The 22,267-nt window shown below is 33.3% G+C and overlaps 3 protein-coding genes across 4 annotated transcripts in view; 1 reads left to right on the top strand and 2 right to left on the bottom strand.

Moving 5' to 3' along the window:
* The window catches only part of Mmp2 (Matrix metalloproteinase 2), a 185,824-nt gene extending 167,007 nt beyond the window's left edge, over nucleotides 1–18,817 (top strand). For both annotated transcript variants that reach the window (XM_087411496.1, XM_087411495.1), the window contains exons 8-12: nucleotides 14,411–14,802; nucleotides 15,230–15,528; nucleotides 15,786–15,889; nucleotides 16,213–16,480; nucleotides 16,905–18,817. In XM_087411496.1, coding sequence (XP_087267622.1) covers nucleotides 14,411–14,802; nucleotides 15,230–15,528; nucleotides 15,786–15,889; nucleotides 16,213–16,472 — 1,055 coding nt within the window. In that variant the 3' untranslated portion in view covers nucleotides 16,473–16,480; nucleotides 16,905–18,817. The remainder of the gene's footprint in view (nucleotides 1–14,410; nucleotides 14,803–15,229; nucleotides 15,529–15,785; nucleotides 15,890–16,212; nucleotides 16,481–16,904) is intronic.
* A 268-nt stretch (nucleotides 18,818–19,085) lies between these two features.
* Nucleotides 19,086–20,628, bottom strand: Ppcdc (phosphopantothenoylcysteine decarboxylase). Its single transcript, XM_011053140.2, has 2 exons — nucleotides 20,199–20,628; nucleotides 19,086–19,842 (listed from the first exon to the last, which is right to left on the bottom strand). Exons 1-2 carry the CDS (start codon nucleotides 20,622–20,624, stop codon nucleotides 19,678–19,680), a joined length of 591 nt encoding a protein of 196 aa, XP_011051442.1. The 5' UTR covers nucleotides 20,625–20,628; the 3' UTR covers nucleotides 19,086–19,677.
* Nucleotides 20,629–20,939: 311 nt separating this feature from the next.
* On the bottom strand, nucleotides 20,940–21,750 carry LOC105144305 (cytochrome c oxidase assembly protein COX19). Its single transcript, XM_011053138.2, has one exon. It carries the CDS (start codon nucleotides 21,488–21,490, stop codon nucleotides 21,227–21,229), a length of 264 nt encoding a protein of 87 aa, XP_011051440.1. The 5' UTR covers nucleotides 21,491–21,750; the 3' UTR covers nucleotides 20,940–21,226.
* Between the last annotated feature and the right edge of the window lie 517 nt (nucleotides 21,751–22,267).

Here is a 22,267-nt window from a genome sequence, read left to right as displayed (position 1 = left end):
TTGATTTAAACATTATTTTTTTAAATTTAATAAAATTTATTTATTTTCACAAATCAAAGAAATTTGTTCTTTAATCGTATAGCAAAGAAACATTTCTTTAAATCGAAGCTTTCCTCTGGGTGTGATAACTAACAACAGCAACAACATTTTGCGTTGCGCGCAAAGAGTTTACCTTCTAAAATTATAAACGAAAAGTGTTTTCCATTCTTGGTTCTCTCTCAAACAAAAACAAAGTGTAAATTACAGACGAACTTTGCAACTTGAAATTTCCGCGAGAGGAGAAGAAAGGTTCTGCCTTGTGCACTACGATAACTTCTGACATGCTCAGTTTTTCTCCATACTTCAGTTAAGACTCTGAATTAAGTTACTTTATTTGAGGATGATCACACATTAAAAATTAATTTTTAAAAAACGCTAACTGAAGAAGCTTAAAATTTTGATATGATATTACAACCAAAATTTTGACAATTATTAATTCACCTCGTCACATGTCATTATGTCAATTTTTCCTAAAATTGTGAGGCCGTAGCGTGAATTTTTGGATATAACGCTGCATAAAACATAATGGACTTTTTATAAACCAAGAAATTGATCAACCATTGACTAGTTTCACATAACTATTAGTCCATTTTCTGTGGCTGAACTAATATATACTTTTAGAATTCAAAGTAAGAAAGGTATATGTTTGATATTCAGTGAAAGCGAGAAAGAAAGTTCTGCAATATAATACAGGAATAAAAAAACAAACCTAATGATTGGTCAATTTCTTATGACTTAGGATTTATAGCTTAGGTAGAAAGTAGTTGGTTTATTGTAGAAAGCTCATTAGAGAATCAATCAATCAGAGTATGAAATAAAAGACTCTGAACTCATGTGAGAAAGTTAATTTTTTCAAAAGTTGAGAGCTATCTTCACACGGTTTGAACTGTTGATTTACTTATGCCTTATGCTTTTCGCTTTATGTAGCATTATATAAAAGTCTATATACAGCATTATATTATATAAAAGATTTATACTATTCGCAAAATTAAACCGATTCTACAATTGCGTTTTATAAACGCAACTGTAAGTGATCATAGTTGTAAAAATTCATCAATAACAGCCAAATACGAGAAGAATATTCAATCGTGATTGATCATTTCTTATAACTACAACTACTTACAATTACTTACGCAATTAAGGGAATGGGCGGAATAAAAGTACAATTCTACTTAGACCCTTTTTCCGGAGATTAGCTTTTTTATATAATATTGATCGTAATAAAGAAATATTGCAACATGTGACTTCTTAAAGACATTACATAAATTCAGTTGATACTGTATTTGTGTATAATAAAAAAGTAGCAAGTTATTTTTTATTAAATTAAATTAAATTTTTATTAAAATTAAGAATTTGTAATTAGGTCTTTATTCCGCCTATCCAATTGTAGAATAGGCTTTACGCGCTCATGTTCGATTTATGAATGAGGCGACGCGCGCGGAAGTGGGAGGGAGGGAGGGAGTGAGATAGGTCGCGCTTACTACGCACGTGGTAGAGCGTACGCACAGCTGACTCGCTTGCCTGAACGAAATTCTTGCTGTCGCTTCGTGCGACGGTAGTGCCTCACCGCGGCGGTAGCGTATTCGTTAGCTCGCTAATATTTCTGATCAGATGAAATCGCAATGAATCGCAGTGACTTGCGTTTAAATTCCGAAGAATTTAGCGCATTTTACAGATCTAGAATCGACTTCATTCGCGAGATGCAGTTGATTTATTTTGAAAGCTCTGTAACATCTCGAGAGGAAATGGGATGGTCGCAAAGAAATTCTTAACGATAAATGACATAGAATTTGAGATATCTTTCGCATATCTTTTTCTGTATCGAATAATACAGGCAGCTGATACAGGCAGCGTAAAAAAGCTGACATTTTAACGCATTCAATAGACTTGGAATCTTTGGCAGACAAGTTGAATTGTAGCCGATATACATAGAATGCTCTTATAAAATTGAGAGAAATCAAAATACTGTGTTATTAAAATCGCTGTGTTTTCTGCGGTGATGCTGACGTTACTTTGCTCTTTACATTTTATGATATGGCCACCTCGGCGCCGCGACGATAGTAAATAAAGTTACAACTCGTCGTGTTTACGCGATCAGTGATAAGCTAAAGTACTTTTTCGGCATGTAAAAAATATTTGATAACAAAGAATATCAAAATAATTTAATACAAGATTTGTTTAAATATTATAAAAGTAAGAGAATCTTGCTTTAGAAAAATAATTTAATCAAAATAATTATCTGTATCAATTTTTTTCTGAAACTAATATCTAAAGGCAAAAGAAAATTAAAATATTATTTATATTATCACAATTATATTTTTAGAATAATATAGAATGAAAAATGTAGAAAAATTCTGTATAAATAATAAAGAAGATCTAGAATCAAGAGTGGCCAATTCGTGACATGCGTGCCACTAATACGTGAAGACATTTTGTAACATAGTGATATCACAAAGATTTCGAACCTCCATATAATGACATATTACATAAAAAAATTAACTATTCCTGTTCTAATAAAAGTATATTTTTAAAATTTTATGTACAAGGCTCTTTGCCTATTATCTAAAATTTAATAATTATATGAATTATATCTATGGAATTTAATGTATAATTGTATAAATTTATCTACACATTTGTTATAACATTTGTCTAAGAAATTACTTCTTCGAATAAAATCTCACAGATAGATACATTTCCACGGAATCTACTTCTTCAGTCTACACTTTCAGCTTACATTCCCATCGCGCAATGAGATTCGCACCCGAATTCTTCCCTTCGCTTTTCATTGCGGCATCGTCGGCTTTGCTCCGTTTTTCGTTTTTCTTTCTCCGAACCAGCGAGCGGATGTTTCCGTCACGTCGGCCGTTTCGTTCCACCACCCCTTTGAGGGATGAAGGCGAATCTCTCCCCATTACCCCCGAGCTTCATTCTTTACCGTCGGATTACGTGAAAACGCGATCCGCTTGTTTCTCCGAAAAGCACATCCGCTTTTCTTTTCATCTGCCTTCCTTTTCTCGTGCATGAAGAAAAATGTGTTCACAATCTGAATCTATGCAAATACCTAGATTGTAATTTTATTCTTGTGTACCGGTCACGACTCACAACATCCGCTTCATCGACTGTTGTAATAATGAAATCGTGCGTATCTTTGCAATTTTTGCAAGAAATTGTGCGGAGAAGGAAAAAAAAGTTGTTATATGAGAGAAAATTACTCATTTTCTCTTTCTTCAGCACTGCGATTTCAGCACTGGATTTATTTGCTCACAGTTACACTCAATTATACATACATAATATTATCGTAAATTAATAAAGCGTGCCTCTGTAAATGACACTGTTCAGCAACTAATTTTCTCTAGTGTCATAAATATTCTAGAAGTGTGTTTTTTTTGCGCTGAACACGATGTTATTGATAGAATTTGCATAGCATTACGATTTTAAATAAAGATTGAAGTGAAATGAATCAAAAATAACGTTTCTGGCCATTTTTAACACTTTTTATGACAAAATGAAAATTTGCTTCTAAATAAAATTTATAGCATTTAAAAATACAATTTAGAGCTTTTAAACGAATTTTAATTTACAATTTAACTTATTTTCGTCAAATATATATATTTTTACTTTTAACTGTTATTTTAAAAAAATCAAATATCTTGTTCTTTAATGACAACTGGACATCGAGCGACCTCGTATTCTACGTTCCTCTATTTTTTTCTCATTATTACTTTCTGTATTCCTGTTTTTATGTTCTCCTGGAAGGAGGAACGGAACTGTTTCCAGAATGCGCAATAAACCCCATTTTGTTTCACTTCTCTTCTTTTCTCTTTCTCTTTCTCTCTCTTTCTGTTTCTCGCGCGCGCTTTATTACCCTCGTTATAGCACCCCACTGTCTGCAGGGGGAGGGAAGACAAATACGTTTCCGCGGGGATGCGTGCTGAAGAAGCACATTTCTAATGAAAAAAACAATTTTCATGAGAAAACTCGTGAGAGGGATGTAGTCATCAAAGTATCATTTGGATCCTTCAATTATTTGCCTCCCCTACGTCACGGTTTCAACGAAAACACCTCGTTAACCCATTTGATGAGTGGCTCTCCTCTGAAATTTTTTGCCTCGCATCTTCGTTACATTCGTTCAAAGATTTTTATTCTCAGCGTGAAAACATATTGTAATTTTAACTTCTTGAAAAAGCATTTTAATTATGCGGCGGTAATAGGAGGATGCCTTGCTCTCTCAATTAAATCCTTATAAAATCAAAAATATAATTTAGATTTATGACGTGGTGAGGAATTTAAAATTCAAATTAATTTAATTTATGAAAGAGTAACGTTTCATAAAAAATTAAAAATTAACGCGAAAGATACATGTTATTTGTCTTGTGCAAAATAGGAACTGTTAGATTTACTATTTAATTAATACGATGGTATTTAGTCTGTAAATTTCTGTTCGGAAATAATAAAGAATTTGAAAACGATGAATGATTACGATTTAATTACATCAATATACTATTTCTTTCTAATATTAGAGAGAAAAAAATAAAGAAAATATATAATAGATATAATAATAGACTAAATATAATAATAGAAGGAAGAGAAAGAGAGAAAGAGTTGTTTTCTGTTGTTAAACTACATCGCTTGTAGTTTAATTTCATAAGTGCAAATGGTAACAAAAGGTTGTAAATAACGTAACGTTAGTAAACACAAGATGTTACTTTTCGATCGGACAATTATACTTATTGATATATCTTGTAACTAGCTTCAAGCACCTCTTTTTCACTCATTGCGTTTCTTTATCTCGATACGGTCGAATGTGGTAATCTATGTTCGTTACGAACTCTCGTGACTTTCCCCGATGGACTCCTTAATCTCGCCCTCTCGAATCCCAGGGAATGAAAAAAAAAAGGATGAAAAAGTAGAGTTGCAAGGTAGGCGGAAAGAAGTTAGTCGGAAAGTTACAAACTTTGACGATATCCACGTACAGGCCAGCGCTGCACTGATAGTATAGGCACCCGAAAGCGAAAAACTCGAGCAATTGTTGTTGAACACGAGATAATTTTTCCTACTCCAGCTGCTGGAACAACAACAACAACAATTCAACTAGAAGTTTATTACACTATAAAAACAAACGAGAGAAAGTTCACCTGCAATTATTGAATCCTTGTCTTTTTTTTTAAAGGAAAATATTTGGCGGATTTTTTTTCTTCAGAAATTATTTAGATTTAATTTATTTAGCATTCTCCTTGCAATTTGTTTATATTTTTTTATTAATATATTAAAGATTTATATAAATTTACTTGAATTCTTGATCTTGTAAAATTGTGATTTAAATTTAAATCTAAAATTTAAGTTTACAACTTCAGCTTTTGACTCGAAACGCTTTGAATTTAAAGAATAAAAAAAAACGGACTTCGTTCACATTCGCGAATTGGAATAAAATTAACTTTGAATTTTGGAGCGAGATTGAATCGCGTATTGGACCGAGGAAAAGGGATGAAAGGGATGAAAGGATGTGTTGCCGTATTTTATAGTCTACAAAGTCGAAGGAAACATTCGATCTGGATGCGAAATACGCCTGAAGTTCGCAATGTGGAGATCCAAACCGGCGAACGGTTTCCAACCATAGGCATGGTTTATTTTATTCCGGGCACGAGGGCAAAGGTTATTGGTACGAGGGTTGACGGACGGAATTGCGATAGTTCTCGGTCCGGTGGTTTATGGACGAATGTGTCGATGGTATAACATCACGTCGATGGACTCAGAGAAAATGTGAAGTCACGCGTCTTTCGTTTTTCTCAAGTGTTTAATGTTTTATCTCATTACTTTGCCACAAATTATAATTACTGATTTATAATTATTGCTGGCCGATTTTTTTCCCATTTCGATTGTTTTTTTTCTCCATTTTGTACTAACATTTTTTTTAAAAAGTGGCTGGCCGGAAAATTAAATCTTTTTTTTTCATATTTCAATTAAATTCGAAAATAAGCAAAAATGGAGGCAAAGATGCTATAAATTTTAACGATGCAGTTTTTCAATGAAGAAATGAAAATTAAATTGCGAGATACTTTCCAATCATATAAATTATCATACATATCTGTTTTATTGTTTATGATATTTAATTTAAGCATATTAACTTTTTGAAGCATATTAACTTTTAATTATAGCTATGAAAACTACATCTAAGTTCTAAAGCGTCCTGTTTGAAGTACAAATATTAAATATAAGTTTAAGGTATATTAACTCTTAACTACAGCTATGAAAAACTATACGTAAGTTCTAAAGCGTTTGTTTGAGAAGTGTATAAGATATAACTGAATTTTCACCTTACGATGATTAATGGAGGAAGGTTTAAAGTTTTTTTTTTACAGTTTAGAATCTCATAGTATAATAACATAGTATACTAATTCTACAGATTGTATTACTCGTTAAAAATTTTCTTTTGGATTTAAATGACTTGTTAAAATGATGTGTAAGAGCATAAAAATTAGATATGCAAATAAAAGTACTTACATAACCGTGTTAGCAAGGTCTAGCTTGTTTATACAAGAGGGACTTAAGTTCACAAGCTCCCTTAGGTGTTTAACTCTCGGCTGCCTCTAGACACTCCTGCGCGAGAATTTACGTCTCTTTCCTGCTAGTTGATATGCTCCTCGCAGCTGTTTTCTCGATGTAATATATCTCCTTTGTCCGCCATAAATTGGATCTGTTTGTTAAGCCTATTATGGGATTGTTTTGATACCAAATAAGTTTGGGTACTTTAGTCTTAAATCAAACTTTGGTTACCAAAGGTAATTCCGTATTGTCAAGTTCAGAACAGACATATGCAAAAAAAAAGAATTTTATTCATAAAAATTGTGAATAAATTCAAGTCACATTTTTTATGAATTCGATGTAGAGAATAATCGTTAAATGGTTACAAAATTTATTTGCCACACTTCTGCGATTAGAACATGTATAAATAAAAGATTTTACAAAATGAAATTGGAAACATGATGCGAGATAGACAAGGCGAAATATCAATATAGGATAACATCGCTATATGGAGAATTGTTAACAAACAAACTCCCGTCGTTAACAAAAATAAAAAAGTGCCCGAATTTTGAACCACTACGGTTACAGAAGCGAAATTGAACGATAAATGAATTATCATGTAGTAATATACGGCGTTCGATAAAAACTCAATATATGGCGTAGTCGAACGGTAAATATTTTTGAGGAAAAATTTCTTTTACTGAGAATATTTTCACGAAAAATTTACATCGTATTCGCAATCGTATATCCCCAAAGAATCGAACCACAATTTCGCGAAATTGATTTACGAAGGAAATATCGACGAAATCGTGAGGACAGATATTTTTACCACTTCATCAAAATATCATAAATCAAACCCGAGCTATAACAGTTTTCTCATAACAAACCACAACATTTCTCTCTTTCTCTCTTTCGTTCTTTCTTTCCCTTTTCTTCTCGATTGCTCTATTTATGATTGTCTGTCTGCGAAAAGGCTTGATGATCTATCAATTTGATTGGCCCGAGGCTTTCATCTTCATTTTCTCTCTGCTCTTTGAAATCCTCTTCTTCTTTGAAACAAACAGTGTTCAACAACAATTCCATTGATTGTGCATCTATTGGATTATAACAATTAGGAATCTTAGAAGTTGCCATTTTTGTAAATTTAAATGAAAAGTTTTATAATGTGTAAAACTTAATGAAATAAATTAATATATAATATATTATAGATAGGAATTTGAAAAATGATATTAAAGTAAAGCGTAATGAGTTGTAAAATTAAAATAATTACAGCTGAAATTATTTAAGAATAATTATAAAAATCTATAAAAATTTAAAATAACCGTGCATTCAATAAATCACATAAAACTCTAAGAAATCATAATTATGAGATTATAATTATTGTATCATTAAAAATAATTATTTTTTTTAATATAATAAAACTACGTTTATATGTATAAATATGTTTAAATATAATAAGATTACTATCATTAATAATTTATTAACTGATTCTAACATATCTACATGAAACATCTCTTTCAAAAAGTTCTTCCTTTTAGCATAGTTTTTTTTTTTCAATTTCGCATTTTTCTTGCTTCGCTTTCATAAACACAAAAACATTGGAAAGAATCGAATTGTACTCTATTAGTTGCGATATAATCGTTTTGATCAGCGGCGGATTAAATTTCAAAATTTAATCTCGTAAGTCCTTAAACCATCGAACTGCAATCCGCAGATTTTTTCCAATCCATCCTGTATTTCCCGCGAGAAATTCTAGGAAAAAATAAACGAAGGGCCCAGTGAATCAATGCGGTAACACCACTTTCCGTGGAACGTACGAAAGTGCCTTTGTCAAGGATAATGAAGAACGGATCAAAATACATTTTTCTCCTTTACGTTCGCGCATAAGCTCGCGTGTTCGGCTGAAGCACGTTACACGCAAAGCTCTCTCCAACTTTTCAATTCACGTGAGAAAAAAAAGATTCGCTCTCTTCGGCGAATTCCTTTCAATCTTTCGACCTACCATCAATATTAAATTACGTGACGTACGTATGAAATGTCTTCATTCTGTATTGCTTTATTAACATATCAAATCGTTCGATTTAATAAAATCCGTTTTATTCCTCTTGTGTGTTCTTCCCCCTTTTTTTAACTATTTTTATTTCATTAATTTTCAACGAGTTTATCGGATTATTTAACCGTGTTTTTAATTAGTTTGTTATACATAAATTTCTCTTGGGAAAGTTTCCGGAATGTTTGTATCAATGGAAACAGCATCTAATATTCGTGTATTCTGAGTATAAAATGCTTGTCTTTATTCATACCAATTACTTCCGGTTTTATTCATTACATTTCTAGGTTAACATATTTAGTTCCTATTTTAAGATCGTCTTAAATAATGTCTTAAGATACTTATACGGATCTGCGATTGATTTATAATCTTAATTCTGTACTTAAGACAGTCTTAAATTTAAGAACCGATTATAAAGGCTGCCGCACACAAAATTCCGTAACAGTGACCGTAAGACGTAAACTTAAGCCGATGAGCCAATCAGGAAAAGGTTGAAGTTCACCTTATTGCGAGATTATGGATAAGTTTACTGTTATTTCCATCTCCATTAGATTATGTAATCTAAAGCAGTTTCCTGATTAGCTCATCGGTTTAAGTTTACGTCTTACGGTCACTGTTACGGAATTTTCTGTGCGGCAGCTCTAAATACCGTAATCTCGAATTTACTTCTCTCTCTCTCTCTCTCTCTCTCAAATATCGTTAAAGTACTTTAAAATTACGGGTAATGGTATACAAGTTCAGCTATGATTTAGAAACGCGCGATATTGACGATAGTAATTGTAGATTCAGTAATAATTTATTCACACCTGAGAAAAAACGGAAAACATTTGTCCGAAAGCGTTTTGAGCCGCATTGAATAGAAGTACTAAAGTAGTATTTATTCTTACATTAGTTAGCTCGTAGCGAGCTTATGATGCCATAAAGAGAGACGTTGTTTTCCTTTATTTTTATTACACGCGCAATATACTTCGTGCGCACTCGTGGCAATAAATTTTGACATTACTTTCAAGCTGGGCGAAAACATTCCTTCCAGTATAAAGCTGGAAGAAAATTACGTCGAGGCTTGATAAAGATACGTTCTTAAACGACATCGCCGCATCATATTCGTTTATATCGTGTACGTTCGCAACATAATCGTTATCATTACTGTTTCCCGTCCGTTTATTTTCTAACTGACGCCAAGTTTATAGATTCGTCGTCTAGGTCATATTTGATTTCGAGAAATCATAAATTTTCATCTGCTGCGTTAACGCACGTCCGTTCAGATTCGTTCGAATGTAGCTTTTAGAGAATAAGGTGCTTCGTAATACTGTGGAAATAAAACCCGCGATTCTCTCTTCCTTCCCTCGAGAATAAAATTATAAATATCAGGTGCTGTGCTCATGGGATAAAAACTAAATTAAAAATTACAAGTAACACATATGTCCCCTCCATAACTTTGCTTAAATTAAATTATTAAACAAGAATTCCGTTTTACGTAAAATTAAATTTGAAATTGTGAATATCTCACGTCCGAAAATGTTTAAAAATTAAAAAATTTAATATCTACGGGTTGAATATCGTTTTCCTAACTTCACGAAAATAGCTTTATCTTTACTCAAATTAACGTAATAAAGTTTGAGGTAAATGGCGACGACGAAGGGAGGAGAAGGTGGCTAACTTCTTTATTATAATCGGAAATTACTCGGCGTGACGAAAAGATTGCTTGCGGCTGATAAAGGAGAGAGAGAGAGTGAGAGAGAGAGAGAGAGAGAGAGAGAGAGAAAATAAGTTAGAATATTGGAGAGTACGAAGGCAGCGGCAATTATCGAGTGCGTCATTGTAATTGCATCGAGAGTCGAGATTAGATTCGATGTTCAGAAACTGGTGGTTTCCTCCTTCTATATGTCTCTCTTTCTCTCTCTCTCTCTCTATCTTGCACAGTCTAGATTACGCTAATTGGTAGGTCACTGGCGAATATTAATTATCATTTGACTGCAGAATCGTGCAGCTACATCATGCGAGCTATCGCATTCTCGTACTATTCGATAAGCCCCGGTCAAATTTCCCGTACAAATTTCCATGCAAATAGCACACAGAACATGTCAATTGTTAACAAAAAGGGTTGAAATTCAACTTTTAAAATTACATTCTTCTGGATATAAAACACTCGCATCCTCTCTTCCCAACAAATATATGTGAAAAGAATTTGCATAAAAAGACTTGTGGGAATTTGAATTTCTCCTACATTTGAGTATTTTAAAAATCCTTTTTATGTTCTTAAATATTTGAGAAACGTTTCGAAATTATTATATCGTTTTGTCTTTTTATGATAATTTCATTATTACTGATTTTTCGTTGCATGTATTACGGTTTTATTAAATTCTTTTAAATGATAAATATAAAGGTATACGCGCGCGCGATGAAATCTTTTTATACAATAATATTTTTAGGTTATAATATCTTCTAGTTTTTCTTTAATATAAATTATTATTTTACACAGAATATATAAATATTAAGTTTTTATATTAATATATAAAAAGAGTACTTTGGGACGACCTACATGAGATAAAATTTTATAATTTTATGTACATTATTTTCTCTTAACATATTTTCTTTTCACATACGTAAAATTTTTCTGTGTATTTAAAAATACATCTTTATAAAATTACAATCGTACTTAAAATTCAATTCTTTCGCGTAAATTATAGGTCGCGCAAAGTGATATTTAATTTTTCTGTCGTTTGCCATTTCATTTATTTCACTTACATTTACGATGTATTTACGGCGTAAAACGCGTTTATTGCTTCATCTATCCATCCAATCGGTGTTCTCTGATATGAGTTACATTTAATGTCATTTCACATGAACGATCGATAACGTAAATTTTGTACCCATTGGTATACATGTAATGCTGTACACGAGGGGGAGGAGGGGGGAGGAAATGAAGTGAATCCATTGCTGTGCGCTTGCATTCATATTACATAGAAGATGTGGTTCGCGAACTCACTCGTAATTTCGCCAATTCTGTCAATCTGATATTGGCTGGTCGCGGCCAAGCGAAATTAACGAGCGATTTGCTCGCGTTAATATAACATATCAAAAAGGAAAGGAAGAAATATACGAAGAAATATAAAACGCGTCGCGCACACGTGATCACAATAAAAACCGAATTTCAACTGTATGCATTTGTCATCAAGAAGTTTATTGCTCCACGATGGCAATTTGATATCGCGAAATATGTATCTCTATCGGTGATGTTTTTTTCCTCCAATGTAACGTGAACGTAAATCACGTGTCTACGTATAAATGTATCTCGTCTCGTATCTTTCATTTTCTTTAAATATACTTGACAGTGTTAAATATGTAGAGTTGAGAATGTATTTAAAATATTTTTATTTGAAACAGTTTTTGCAATACAAGCGCATTTTATATTTTGTATTTCAGCGGAGCACATGAAAGTATTACTTTGTAATTAAAATAAAATTTTAAGTTTTTTATACTTTGTAATTCAAATAATAATAACATTGAGTGTCAATCTTCGTATTTGAAATACAAAATATAAAATACTTTCAATCTTTCGGTATTAATATAATGAAATATAAAATACAAAATATTTTTATGTGCTCTCATGATATACAAAATAGGTACAAAAAATTTGCATGTGTTCCGTTAAAATGCATAATACAAAATACAATTTGCCTTGCAAATACTGTTTTTCAAATTAAAGTATTTCAAAAATACATGCCAGCCTTGGATATATGACATTGCACATCACTGATTAATCTAACATTATTATCCACAATATTTTACTTCAAATATCAAAGATATAATCGAATCCATGCACGGGAGATTAATCGACTCTTTTTTCCTCTTTTTTAAAACTATTTCTTTTAATATGAAATTAAAGTATTGTATTAGTGCATAGCTTTAATTTCAACAGTTGATTATATGCGGACTTTAATCGCTAATCAGTCACATTGTATGATTTTCCCATCGTGTTTGTCTGTCGTGAAATCGAATATATGTCAATCGTGAAATCAAACATTAATTGGGATGCAGTGAATTATTATGGCAGTCCGAATCGCTATTTAAACCCGCCATGGTTAACCGAATTGATGTCATCTTGTTCATTAATAAGAAGCGAAAAAGAAAATTATGAAAGCAATAAAAATATTGATACGGTTGTTATATAATCATGTTTGTATATATAATATCGGGAAATTCAGGTTTTTGGGAGTAGATTGGCAATTCTGTGGCACAAAATTAACCTGTGTGCGTGAAAAAGTATTTTAATAACCCTCTCCTCTCCGCCATGCCTCCTCTCCATGATCAATCATACAAAATAAAATAATGTTCGTATATATCAGTGAGAGAATCAATAGCCCGTCGATGAATTACAAACGTTCTATTTAATCGGCTTGCAATGCTCATCGGAAGTGCGCGGACATTCATTGGGAAAGGAAAAATGCACCCGCCTAAAGTTGACAAATAGTTTCAATTACAAAAATAGGCAAACTAAACTCGCGGCAATTAATGATACTTTAGGTCAATCGCAATGAGAGAAATTGGTGCTTAAAGTAAATTATTCTACCTCGATTGCTTTAATGTATACGATATTTTGCACTGCTTCTTTTTTCTTTTAACAATTGCCAGATACTGTGCGTTCTAAAAAATAAATTTTGCGAGATTTGATATTTCAAGATTTTACATGTATTTGTGTTATATAATATAATAATATTATATATAATAGTAGTATTAATAATAGTAGTAATAAAAGAATATAAAAAAATTTATATATTATTTGTATTATATAAATTTTTATATTCTTTTAATAACGTTCTTTTCAGTAGTAATGAACGAAAAAAAAGATGCGTCTGCTGATTAAAGCATTTCTCCGCATAATATTGCTGTAATTATGCAAGTATAATGTCCGACGATGAGTTTATTTTATTTTTTTTTTTTAATGGCTGCGCTTTTTACAGACACAATTCGCTACAAATTGTCTATATATAATATCGATAATATATAATATCGATCTGGAATTTCTTTTCATGAGATAAGAATCGATCGACCTGAAAGGCGACGAGATGAATTCATCGCGCGCCGATTAAAGAGCGAAGAACGGAATCAGCTCTTTTTGCATGCTTTTGCATTAGAGTATTCGCGTGCTCATCTTTTCCAAATGAATCGAGCTCGAATACGATGTATTCGTGTTGATAAGTAACGCTGGTTGTATTGCATTTACAGACCGTACCATCTCGGAAAATTCTCTTGAAAAAAACGGAGACTCCTCCGCATTAATTTCGTGCTTACAACAAATTTATGCAGCATTGCGTTATATTAACTCTTATAGATATATGTTGCGTTATAATTTTGCAACAGAATATTACAAGATTATTATACTTACTACTGAATGTATACTTGAGAGTTATTTGTATTATTTATTATAAAATATGAACGTAAAATTAAAATAATTAACGAGATTTTTACGTTATAGCTGCATTCCTCAATTTTTAAAAATATATATTATACTTTTTATATAGTACAATAATGTATTATGCTTAAGATTTTTAATAAATTAATTAGTAATTTACAATCTTCTTCAGTCAATTTTCATTCTACGTGTCCCGATGTGCTATCGTTAACGAAAAAAATATTCCAATAAATTCTGCTGAATAAATTAATTATATTTTTAATTACCAATTATTTCAAACAGATTAATGTTGCACGCTTACGAATTTTAATTTTGACAGATTTACAAATTAAACGAACGAAAGAGAAACAGACACGAAATGAACGAACAAAATTTTTTTTCAGGAGCTCCTGAAGGCAAACTGTGGGGCAATATACCAGGTGGACCACTGCCACCAGAGCAACCACCACCGCCACCCCCTACAACTACAACGACGACGACAACGACATATAGGCCTTGGAGGACGAGACCCACCAGGCCCAATCACTATCCGGACGACGGCAGGCCTCGACAACCGGGTCGTTACCCACAGAAACCCGACTATCGGCCGCACAAACCCCATCGACATCATACGACATGGTCGACGACGACGACGACAACGACAACGATGAGGCCCACGCCAAGGTTTAGACATCGATGGACTCCACCACAGCGAGAAGACGTGCCCGACAAGTGCGACACAAGCTACGACGCCATCAGCATCATCCGCAGAGAGGTTTTCGTCTTCAAAGGACGAGTAAGCAATCAAATTTCAAAAAAAGAATAATAAAAAATTATGAAAAAATTTGCTGTATCTCAGAACGATATGATAATGAGCCTTTTAGGCGCTATATTATTTCTCTTTATCGCAAGGAAAAGAATTTCGATATCTACTTTCTAAGGGCAAAAGAAAGTGCGCTTAGCACTTTTATATCTTATCTTTTTAATTTCCGAGCATAAAATAAAATAATTCATGATACATTTGTGTATTTACATTGTCAATATTTAAAATCTTACGTTTAAAGTAATTAATTATTACATACATGTACATTTATATATCTTGTATTTTACAATTTAAATTAAACGTGTAATAAATTTTCTTATAATTTCTGAGGAAGATAAATAATTAATAAAGTTGGAAACTGTATACTAAGAAATTCTCTTTGCTTGAATCCGCATTGCAGTATCTATGGCGAATAGGCGATCACGGGATCTATGAAGGATATCCGGCGGAGATCACGAGGTTATTCAATCTGCCATCAGGAATCGATCATGTGGACGCTGTGTATGAGCGACCGGATAAGAAAATAGTCTTCTTCATTGGTCGCGAGTACTACGTCTTCAATGCCAACAATCTGGAACCGGGTTATCCAAAACCACTTACATATCTGGGGTTGCCAGCTTCCTTGGAGAAGATTGACGGCGCCATGGTGTGGGGCCATAATGGCAGGACCTACTTCTTCAGTGGCTCCATGTATTGGAGGTGATTTCTCAAGTCGAATTTATACTCTCTCATTTATTATTGCTTAGAGTTCATTATAATTCTAGAACTCTTCAATTTCGGTACAACGATTTTTGTCTGATATTAAATAAAAAATGATCTGAACTGAAATGCGTTTCACATCTCTTCGGACATAAAATGAAATTTGTGCACTTGTAATCCGATTCACGTTGGACTCCTACTCTTTTTAATCCATATAAATAAAATGTAATTCTCCAATTTAATCTTCTGCTCCACAGGTTCGACGAATCTGTTAATTATGTGGAACTCGATTATCCCAGAGATATGAGCATGTTCGCCGGCGTTGGCAATGACATCGATGCCGTTTTTCAATGGAAAAATGGTAAATTTCACTGACATTCACGAAAAAAAATAACTATTATAAATACAGTTATATAAATATTTATTTTATTCAAACAATTTATTATGTATATATTTATATATGAATAAATTTTAATTACTTTTAACGCCAAGTATAATACATTTTTAATATAGAAATAATCTATATATTTTCAACATAAGAGATAATAAGCAACTATACATATATAGTTTCTTAATACACAACTTTTATTTTAATTCTTGATTCTTCTAACATTTTATAAATAATTCTCTATGTATAACTTTGTCTATCGACTTTCTATCATAATACTTCCTTCTTTTCGACAGGTAAGACATACTTCTTCAAAGGCAAGGGTTTCTGGGAATTTGACGATCTCAGAATGAGGGTTGCGCACGAAAAACAAAAATTGTCGGCGCCGGTCTGGATGGGTTGTTCGCCACCGGAAGTGGAGACTAACGACATCGAGACTAACCTACCTAGGAAATCGAGCATTGTCTCGGCTTCCGCCACTGTCGCTACGGGAGAAATCACATCGATATTTGTCATGATCGTAGCGAGTTTCGTCATGAGGATAATATACGTGTAAAAATAGAGGTAATTATTGCTATTGTATTCATTAATTTTTAAAGAGTGGTATAATTAAAGAAGAAGCTTTAAGATTAATATTTCTAACAACGTTGATTAGTATTAATTTAGAATTTAAGATGTCATAAAATATGTAATCATTATAAAATGAAAATTATACCTATAATGTTATGCAGTTAGTATAAAAATAATTAATGAGATATAGAATTTAGTACAAGTTTTTAAATAATTTAAAGCCGAGTATATCATTTGTAACTTCATTTATACATATATAATTGTGTATAAATGGAATTATCATTCCATTTATAAAGTTTTACAAAATTTCACATGGTCCGAGTAAACACTAGCAGTTAAATTTTAAATGCATTTAAATCAAGCATTTCAAAAGTCAGAACAGCAGCTGTCATGTTTTTCTATCTTCTTGTGCTTTCAGATTATATAACGTACATGTCCCTTCCAACTGATGATATGCAACGCAAAGCATTTTGTACCTCATATATGGGAATTTCTCGTGCGAAATACGAATACCAGAAAGTCAACCGGATTCTTAAAGCGTGGACGTCGACAGATCGGCAAACACCGGAGATGGAAGACCAACTGTTCGTATATATCGGTTGGAGTTTCAAAGGAATGCCTGCGGCACGGATGGATCACAGCTATCGGAATCGATCTCGTCATTGAGCCTTCCGATGGAGAGATCGCGATAGCAGTACAAACGAAGTTCCAAGAATGATATCGAACTAAGTCACGAAGCTACGTTTTCAAAGAAGATATAAAAATGGCGAATTATAACATTTTAAAATATATGTGATATTATACAAGGAAAAATTTTTTCTGTATATCTTTTACATATTTTTTACGTCGATGATAAAATTGTATTGACATTTAATTTTCTCTTATAAAGTATGTGACTTAGGTCCATATCATCAATCCTGGAATAGACCGCGCTATCACGCTGCGCAGGAGCATATTTTTGTATACTGCACTTTACACGACCGCATTTACATACAAACTAATTAACTTAAGACGTAACTTTTTTATATCGCATAACGGATGAGCGACGGGTCCTCGAAGATGCGAAAGGAAACGAGATTCCTTTGAGAGTATTTTACAGACAATTTTGCGATAATTTATGGACAATTTATCACTGCCGAAAATCCATCCAACGTTTTTCGATACTCTTTTTACAGATTTATAAATCGAGATAGGGATCATCCTCAGTCATATATCCCTTTCAAGGACCAAAAAATTCCGTGATCACGTCCTTCTATAAATGACGCGCTTATTAGTTGAACTGTCGAATCGACAATCTCAAAACGATAAAATTAGTCGATTCCGACAAAACACATTTTATATAAATATTGTATTAATTATTGATACCATATAATTTAGCAAAAGAGGACACGGGCAAACGCAGTGTCACCAGTTTTGTAAACTGTGATATTTATATACCGCGCGCGATCAAGTAGTTAGTGTAATATCAAGGAAGTAGAACAGAATCAATTTCGCAGATTTATATACAGCATCGGTGTATCTAAGATATTTTGCATAGCGAACTTTGCGAGCGTACTTCCTGATTTGTTTTAAGCTGAATTCTTCCCAGCATGAGATTTTTAAGCGAATAGAAGTCTCAAGAGTGAAAATAAATAATGAAATCTCACTCCACATTTAATCTTGAGTGGATCTTAGTTCGACAGAATTTTATAAATACTAAAGCTTCAGTAACTAAGAGAATTTAATTAATAAAAAATTGTAAGTGAACGGTGAAGGTGATTGCTAATTAAATTTTTGTAAAAAAAAAATGATTGTAATTTTAATATCGCGTATCGCAAATTTTCTCTGCGAAGTTTATAGTATTTGTATTCCCGACATACACCTCTGTGTGTATATATATATATATATATATATATATATATATATATATATATATATATATATATATATATACATATATATATATATACATATATATATATATAAATATGAACGTTATATATAATTATATAATAGTATATAAGTCGCGCGTATTGCAGAGTGTACTATATGTCCGTAAAGCGCGCAGCATCAAAACGAAGACAAACAGAATAAATGATATTATATTTGTTTTTTCGATTAACTCAACAATTTTGTCTTCTAGTTGAGTATATCTTTGTTATGAAGATGCAAACGCATTGAAATGATGCGTCTCGTAAGTTTTACTACGAGGCGAAAACTCCAATCCTCTGTTTATTCCAATCTTAAGAGAAAATTAATGTAATGTGGCGATTATATGCTCTATACGTATTTTATATATTGTCAGTTCGTGCTTTATTTGTGTATATACGAAAATAAAGTGATTTTACCGAACACATTCAACTCAACATGTAGAAAATTTCTAGTGTACGCATTACTGAAAAATACCAAGCTGAAGAAAGCAGGAACACTTTGTATATTTGTCATTCATATATATATATATATATTAGGTGTTGGAATTAATTCGTAGCGTTTTTAATGAAAGAATGTTATTTATTTCACATGAGCATTAAAAAATACATTAATGAAAGTACTTCCCATCACTTGTAAAACGCTACGAATTAATTCCAACACTTAATATATATATATATATATATATATATTTATATGTATATTGTTCATATATTTAACAAAAGCATTGTACATTCCAGCGGATCAACTTTAGGATATGTCAACAGAATTTTTTCTTTCTCTTTACAGCATTATTATACATCGCATTACGCCAACTGGACAGATGAAATATGATTATTTCGTTTGTTCCTCACGGTTGATTTATTTCAGGTTGAGCAAAGGATATGACGACCATGATGCGTTCAAATTTCGCTATTTTGCGTAGCTTAGGTTCTAACTAACAATGATTTCACGATAATGTGATAGTTCATCCTACAAGAGCAAAAGAATAAAATTCTCGATGAACAATATAACAAAAAAATTATAGATATTTCACTGATAAACGTAAACTCTTGATTATATAATCCATATGCGGCCCAACAGATTGGGGCCTTAGGCTCGTCCCAATTTTTTGTTAGAGATAAGCGATATTGGCGTATATTTTATTAAGCGTATGTTCGAATCGCACCATAGCGCGTCTTTGGAAATCTCTTTAAAAATCGCGCTCTCGACGTGACAGAGCTTCATCGATACTCGCGAGGTCGTCGACGAGGCTCACACGAGGAGGCCGATCTCAGCCGCTGCTAGGGACACAAATCCGACTGATCCATCCAGGGATTCAAGGCTCGCAGAGTGAACCGCACAATCGTGTCTACTTCAGCCATTGCGCCCATGCCCACGTCACCACACATCAACGTCTTGGATACGCAGTGCACTTCTTTATAGCCCCAGGATTTGAGCAGCGATACCTGAAAAAAAAAAAAATAAAATGACTGTTTTCATTTAAAAAAGAAAAAGAAAACCACACATAAAAAGACAGAACAAATTTAATTATATTTATCGTTAATTGCTGTTTTCTACATCTGTTTACTAAAACTTTTTAAATACTTTCATTATTTTAACAAAATTTTTGGTTTTCAAGAAATTTCATACTTCAATCTTAAATTTAATTCAATTTACATATATATGCGATTATTATTGTTTCTTTTACATCAAAAATTAATGAAAAAGATCATGTATTTTATCTATTTAGCTATTTTAAAGAATATTCTTGACACTGTCTTTTCTTAGCTTGATTATTAATATGCTATTCTTTCCATCTTACTTGAGGCATTGTAACTGGGTGTTCCCACATCCTGGTGTTCATTGCTGGGCAGAAGAGGAGTGGCTTTGAAGGATCCCATGCGCGTGCCACGCAGGTAACAATATTGTCGCATATGCCACTGGCAATCTTGCCCAGAGTGTTAGCATCCAATGGCGCTATCACGAATACATCCGCCCATTTCACCAGATCTATGTGCAGCACCGGATCACCACGATCTTGCCAGGCAGCCCACTCTACTGTGTCGGATAAGACCTGGATATCGGATGGCAGCTGAGCATCCTTCAGGAAGTGTTTGGCTCTCTCCGTCACAACTACTCTCACCTCCAGATTATTCTGTCGTAGCATTTCCACTAGCTGAGGCAACTTGATCGTAGCCACACTACCAGTGCAACCTACCAATACTCTTTTCCTGGAGGAGCTCGCCATTTTCTTTAACTTTGCGTTACCTTCTATTCTATATCAATCTGCACGAAGAATCTGATAGACTCTCAGGTTTCAACGTAATAAATATTGGAACTCTATTTATTTAAAGGATATTTATTCTCTTAGGCCACTTGGGTTGCAACACAATCCAACCACATAACAAGCTACAAGAATGCCTTTACGTTAAAGCTCAAGAAGACCGATCCAATGAGTATCGGGTGATGTAACCGAACTTTTAATTTTCTTTCTTATGAAAATAAAAGATAGATACACGGGTTTTTAATATCGTTCAGTTCTCTCTCTCTCTCTCTCTCTCTCTTGGTCTTTTTTAAATCTATTGTCCTTATTGTTACTTTTTCTCAACTCTGAGAGGAAGTCCTTGTTACACCAAGCTGGCAGTGCGTATAATCGCTTGAACACACTGAATCACTGAATTATCGTAATGGCATCTTATTTACATCGACAGTTCCAAGAGCACCGATTAAACAAAGTGTACCAGGCACTCTCGAAGAGACTCAAGACGACAACAATGATAACGACGACGATAAAGATATGACGACCCCTCCTTTCTTAGGGTATCTGCTATCTCGTGAACGATATCGACGTTACGTTTCCTTGGCACCCTTGATCTCATCGGTGAAGCCGAGCTTGGACCAATCCTCGCGCGTCATCAGATTATGGTCCATGCGGCAGCCGAGGTACTCCTTGGCGATGTCGCGACACATCGTGTTCTGATTGCGATTTTCGGACAGGCAGCGCATATACCTGATCATGGTGTTCTTGCAATGGCCCTCATGGTCCAGTGGGAAGCTGCCGCGCTCCGGTGGCGTTGGCGTGAACAGCTTCTGCGAAAACGTGTACGAGGACATACTACGCCACTTCACGGACGCGCTAAAATCATACGAGAATGCGCGAACACCTCGTACGACGAACAGTTGGAACGAGTAAGGTCTTTTCAGCCTCCACGGCGGTTCGCCATCTTGGCTGACCGTGATCCAGATCCACAACGATCCACACTTCTCCGTTGCTCCTCCCACGCCACCCCACGCCAAACCAAATTCATCGACAAACGCCCCTGTCGCCCTGTCGCCCTTAGAGAACGAGAAGATTTTCAGCGCCACCTGTCTCTTCTGGCATTTGAGGTGGCGAACTAAATAACGCGACACACGTGACTAGAAATATAGAATTTGCGGTAACTTTGAATCTTTTATCTATTTCTGTAGGCAACATGATTTACCTTTTACAAAAAATGATATAATAGTAACGTGTTATTTTTATAAATTTATGTTGCCAACTTTATTAGTGACTATAATTATGGTGGAATCAGATTCTGATTTTAGATATAACATTATTTTGCATAAAATTTGCTAGATTGCTGGGTTTTGTTATATCTCTATTTTTTTTATCCCATACAGCACAGAAGATTAAAGCAATATTGCTGCAATGTTGAAGATTGCAATGTAACTGTAGAGATATTACAGAAATGTAAATTAACAATATGCAAGCATGATGTATCAGTAATATGCCTGTAATATTCCAGAAACATTACAAAACTGTAATTCTTTAATTGTTACTATAATAATGATATAAAAATATAATTTTCTATAATATTTATGAAGTACAATCTTTTAGTTTAACAGTCATTT

The sequence above is a fragment of the Acromyrmex echinatior genome, chromosome 11 (genome assembly GCF_024713525.1).
Source record: "Acromyrmex echinatior isolate Ae372 chromosome 11, ASM2471352v2, whole genome shotgun sequence".
Taxonomy (NCBI): domain Eukaryota; kingdom Metazoa; phylum Arthropoda; class Insecta; order Hymenoptera; family Formicidae; genus Acromyrmex; species Acromyrmex echinatior.
This window is presented reverse-complemented; position numbering and strand designations above follow the sequence as displayed.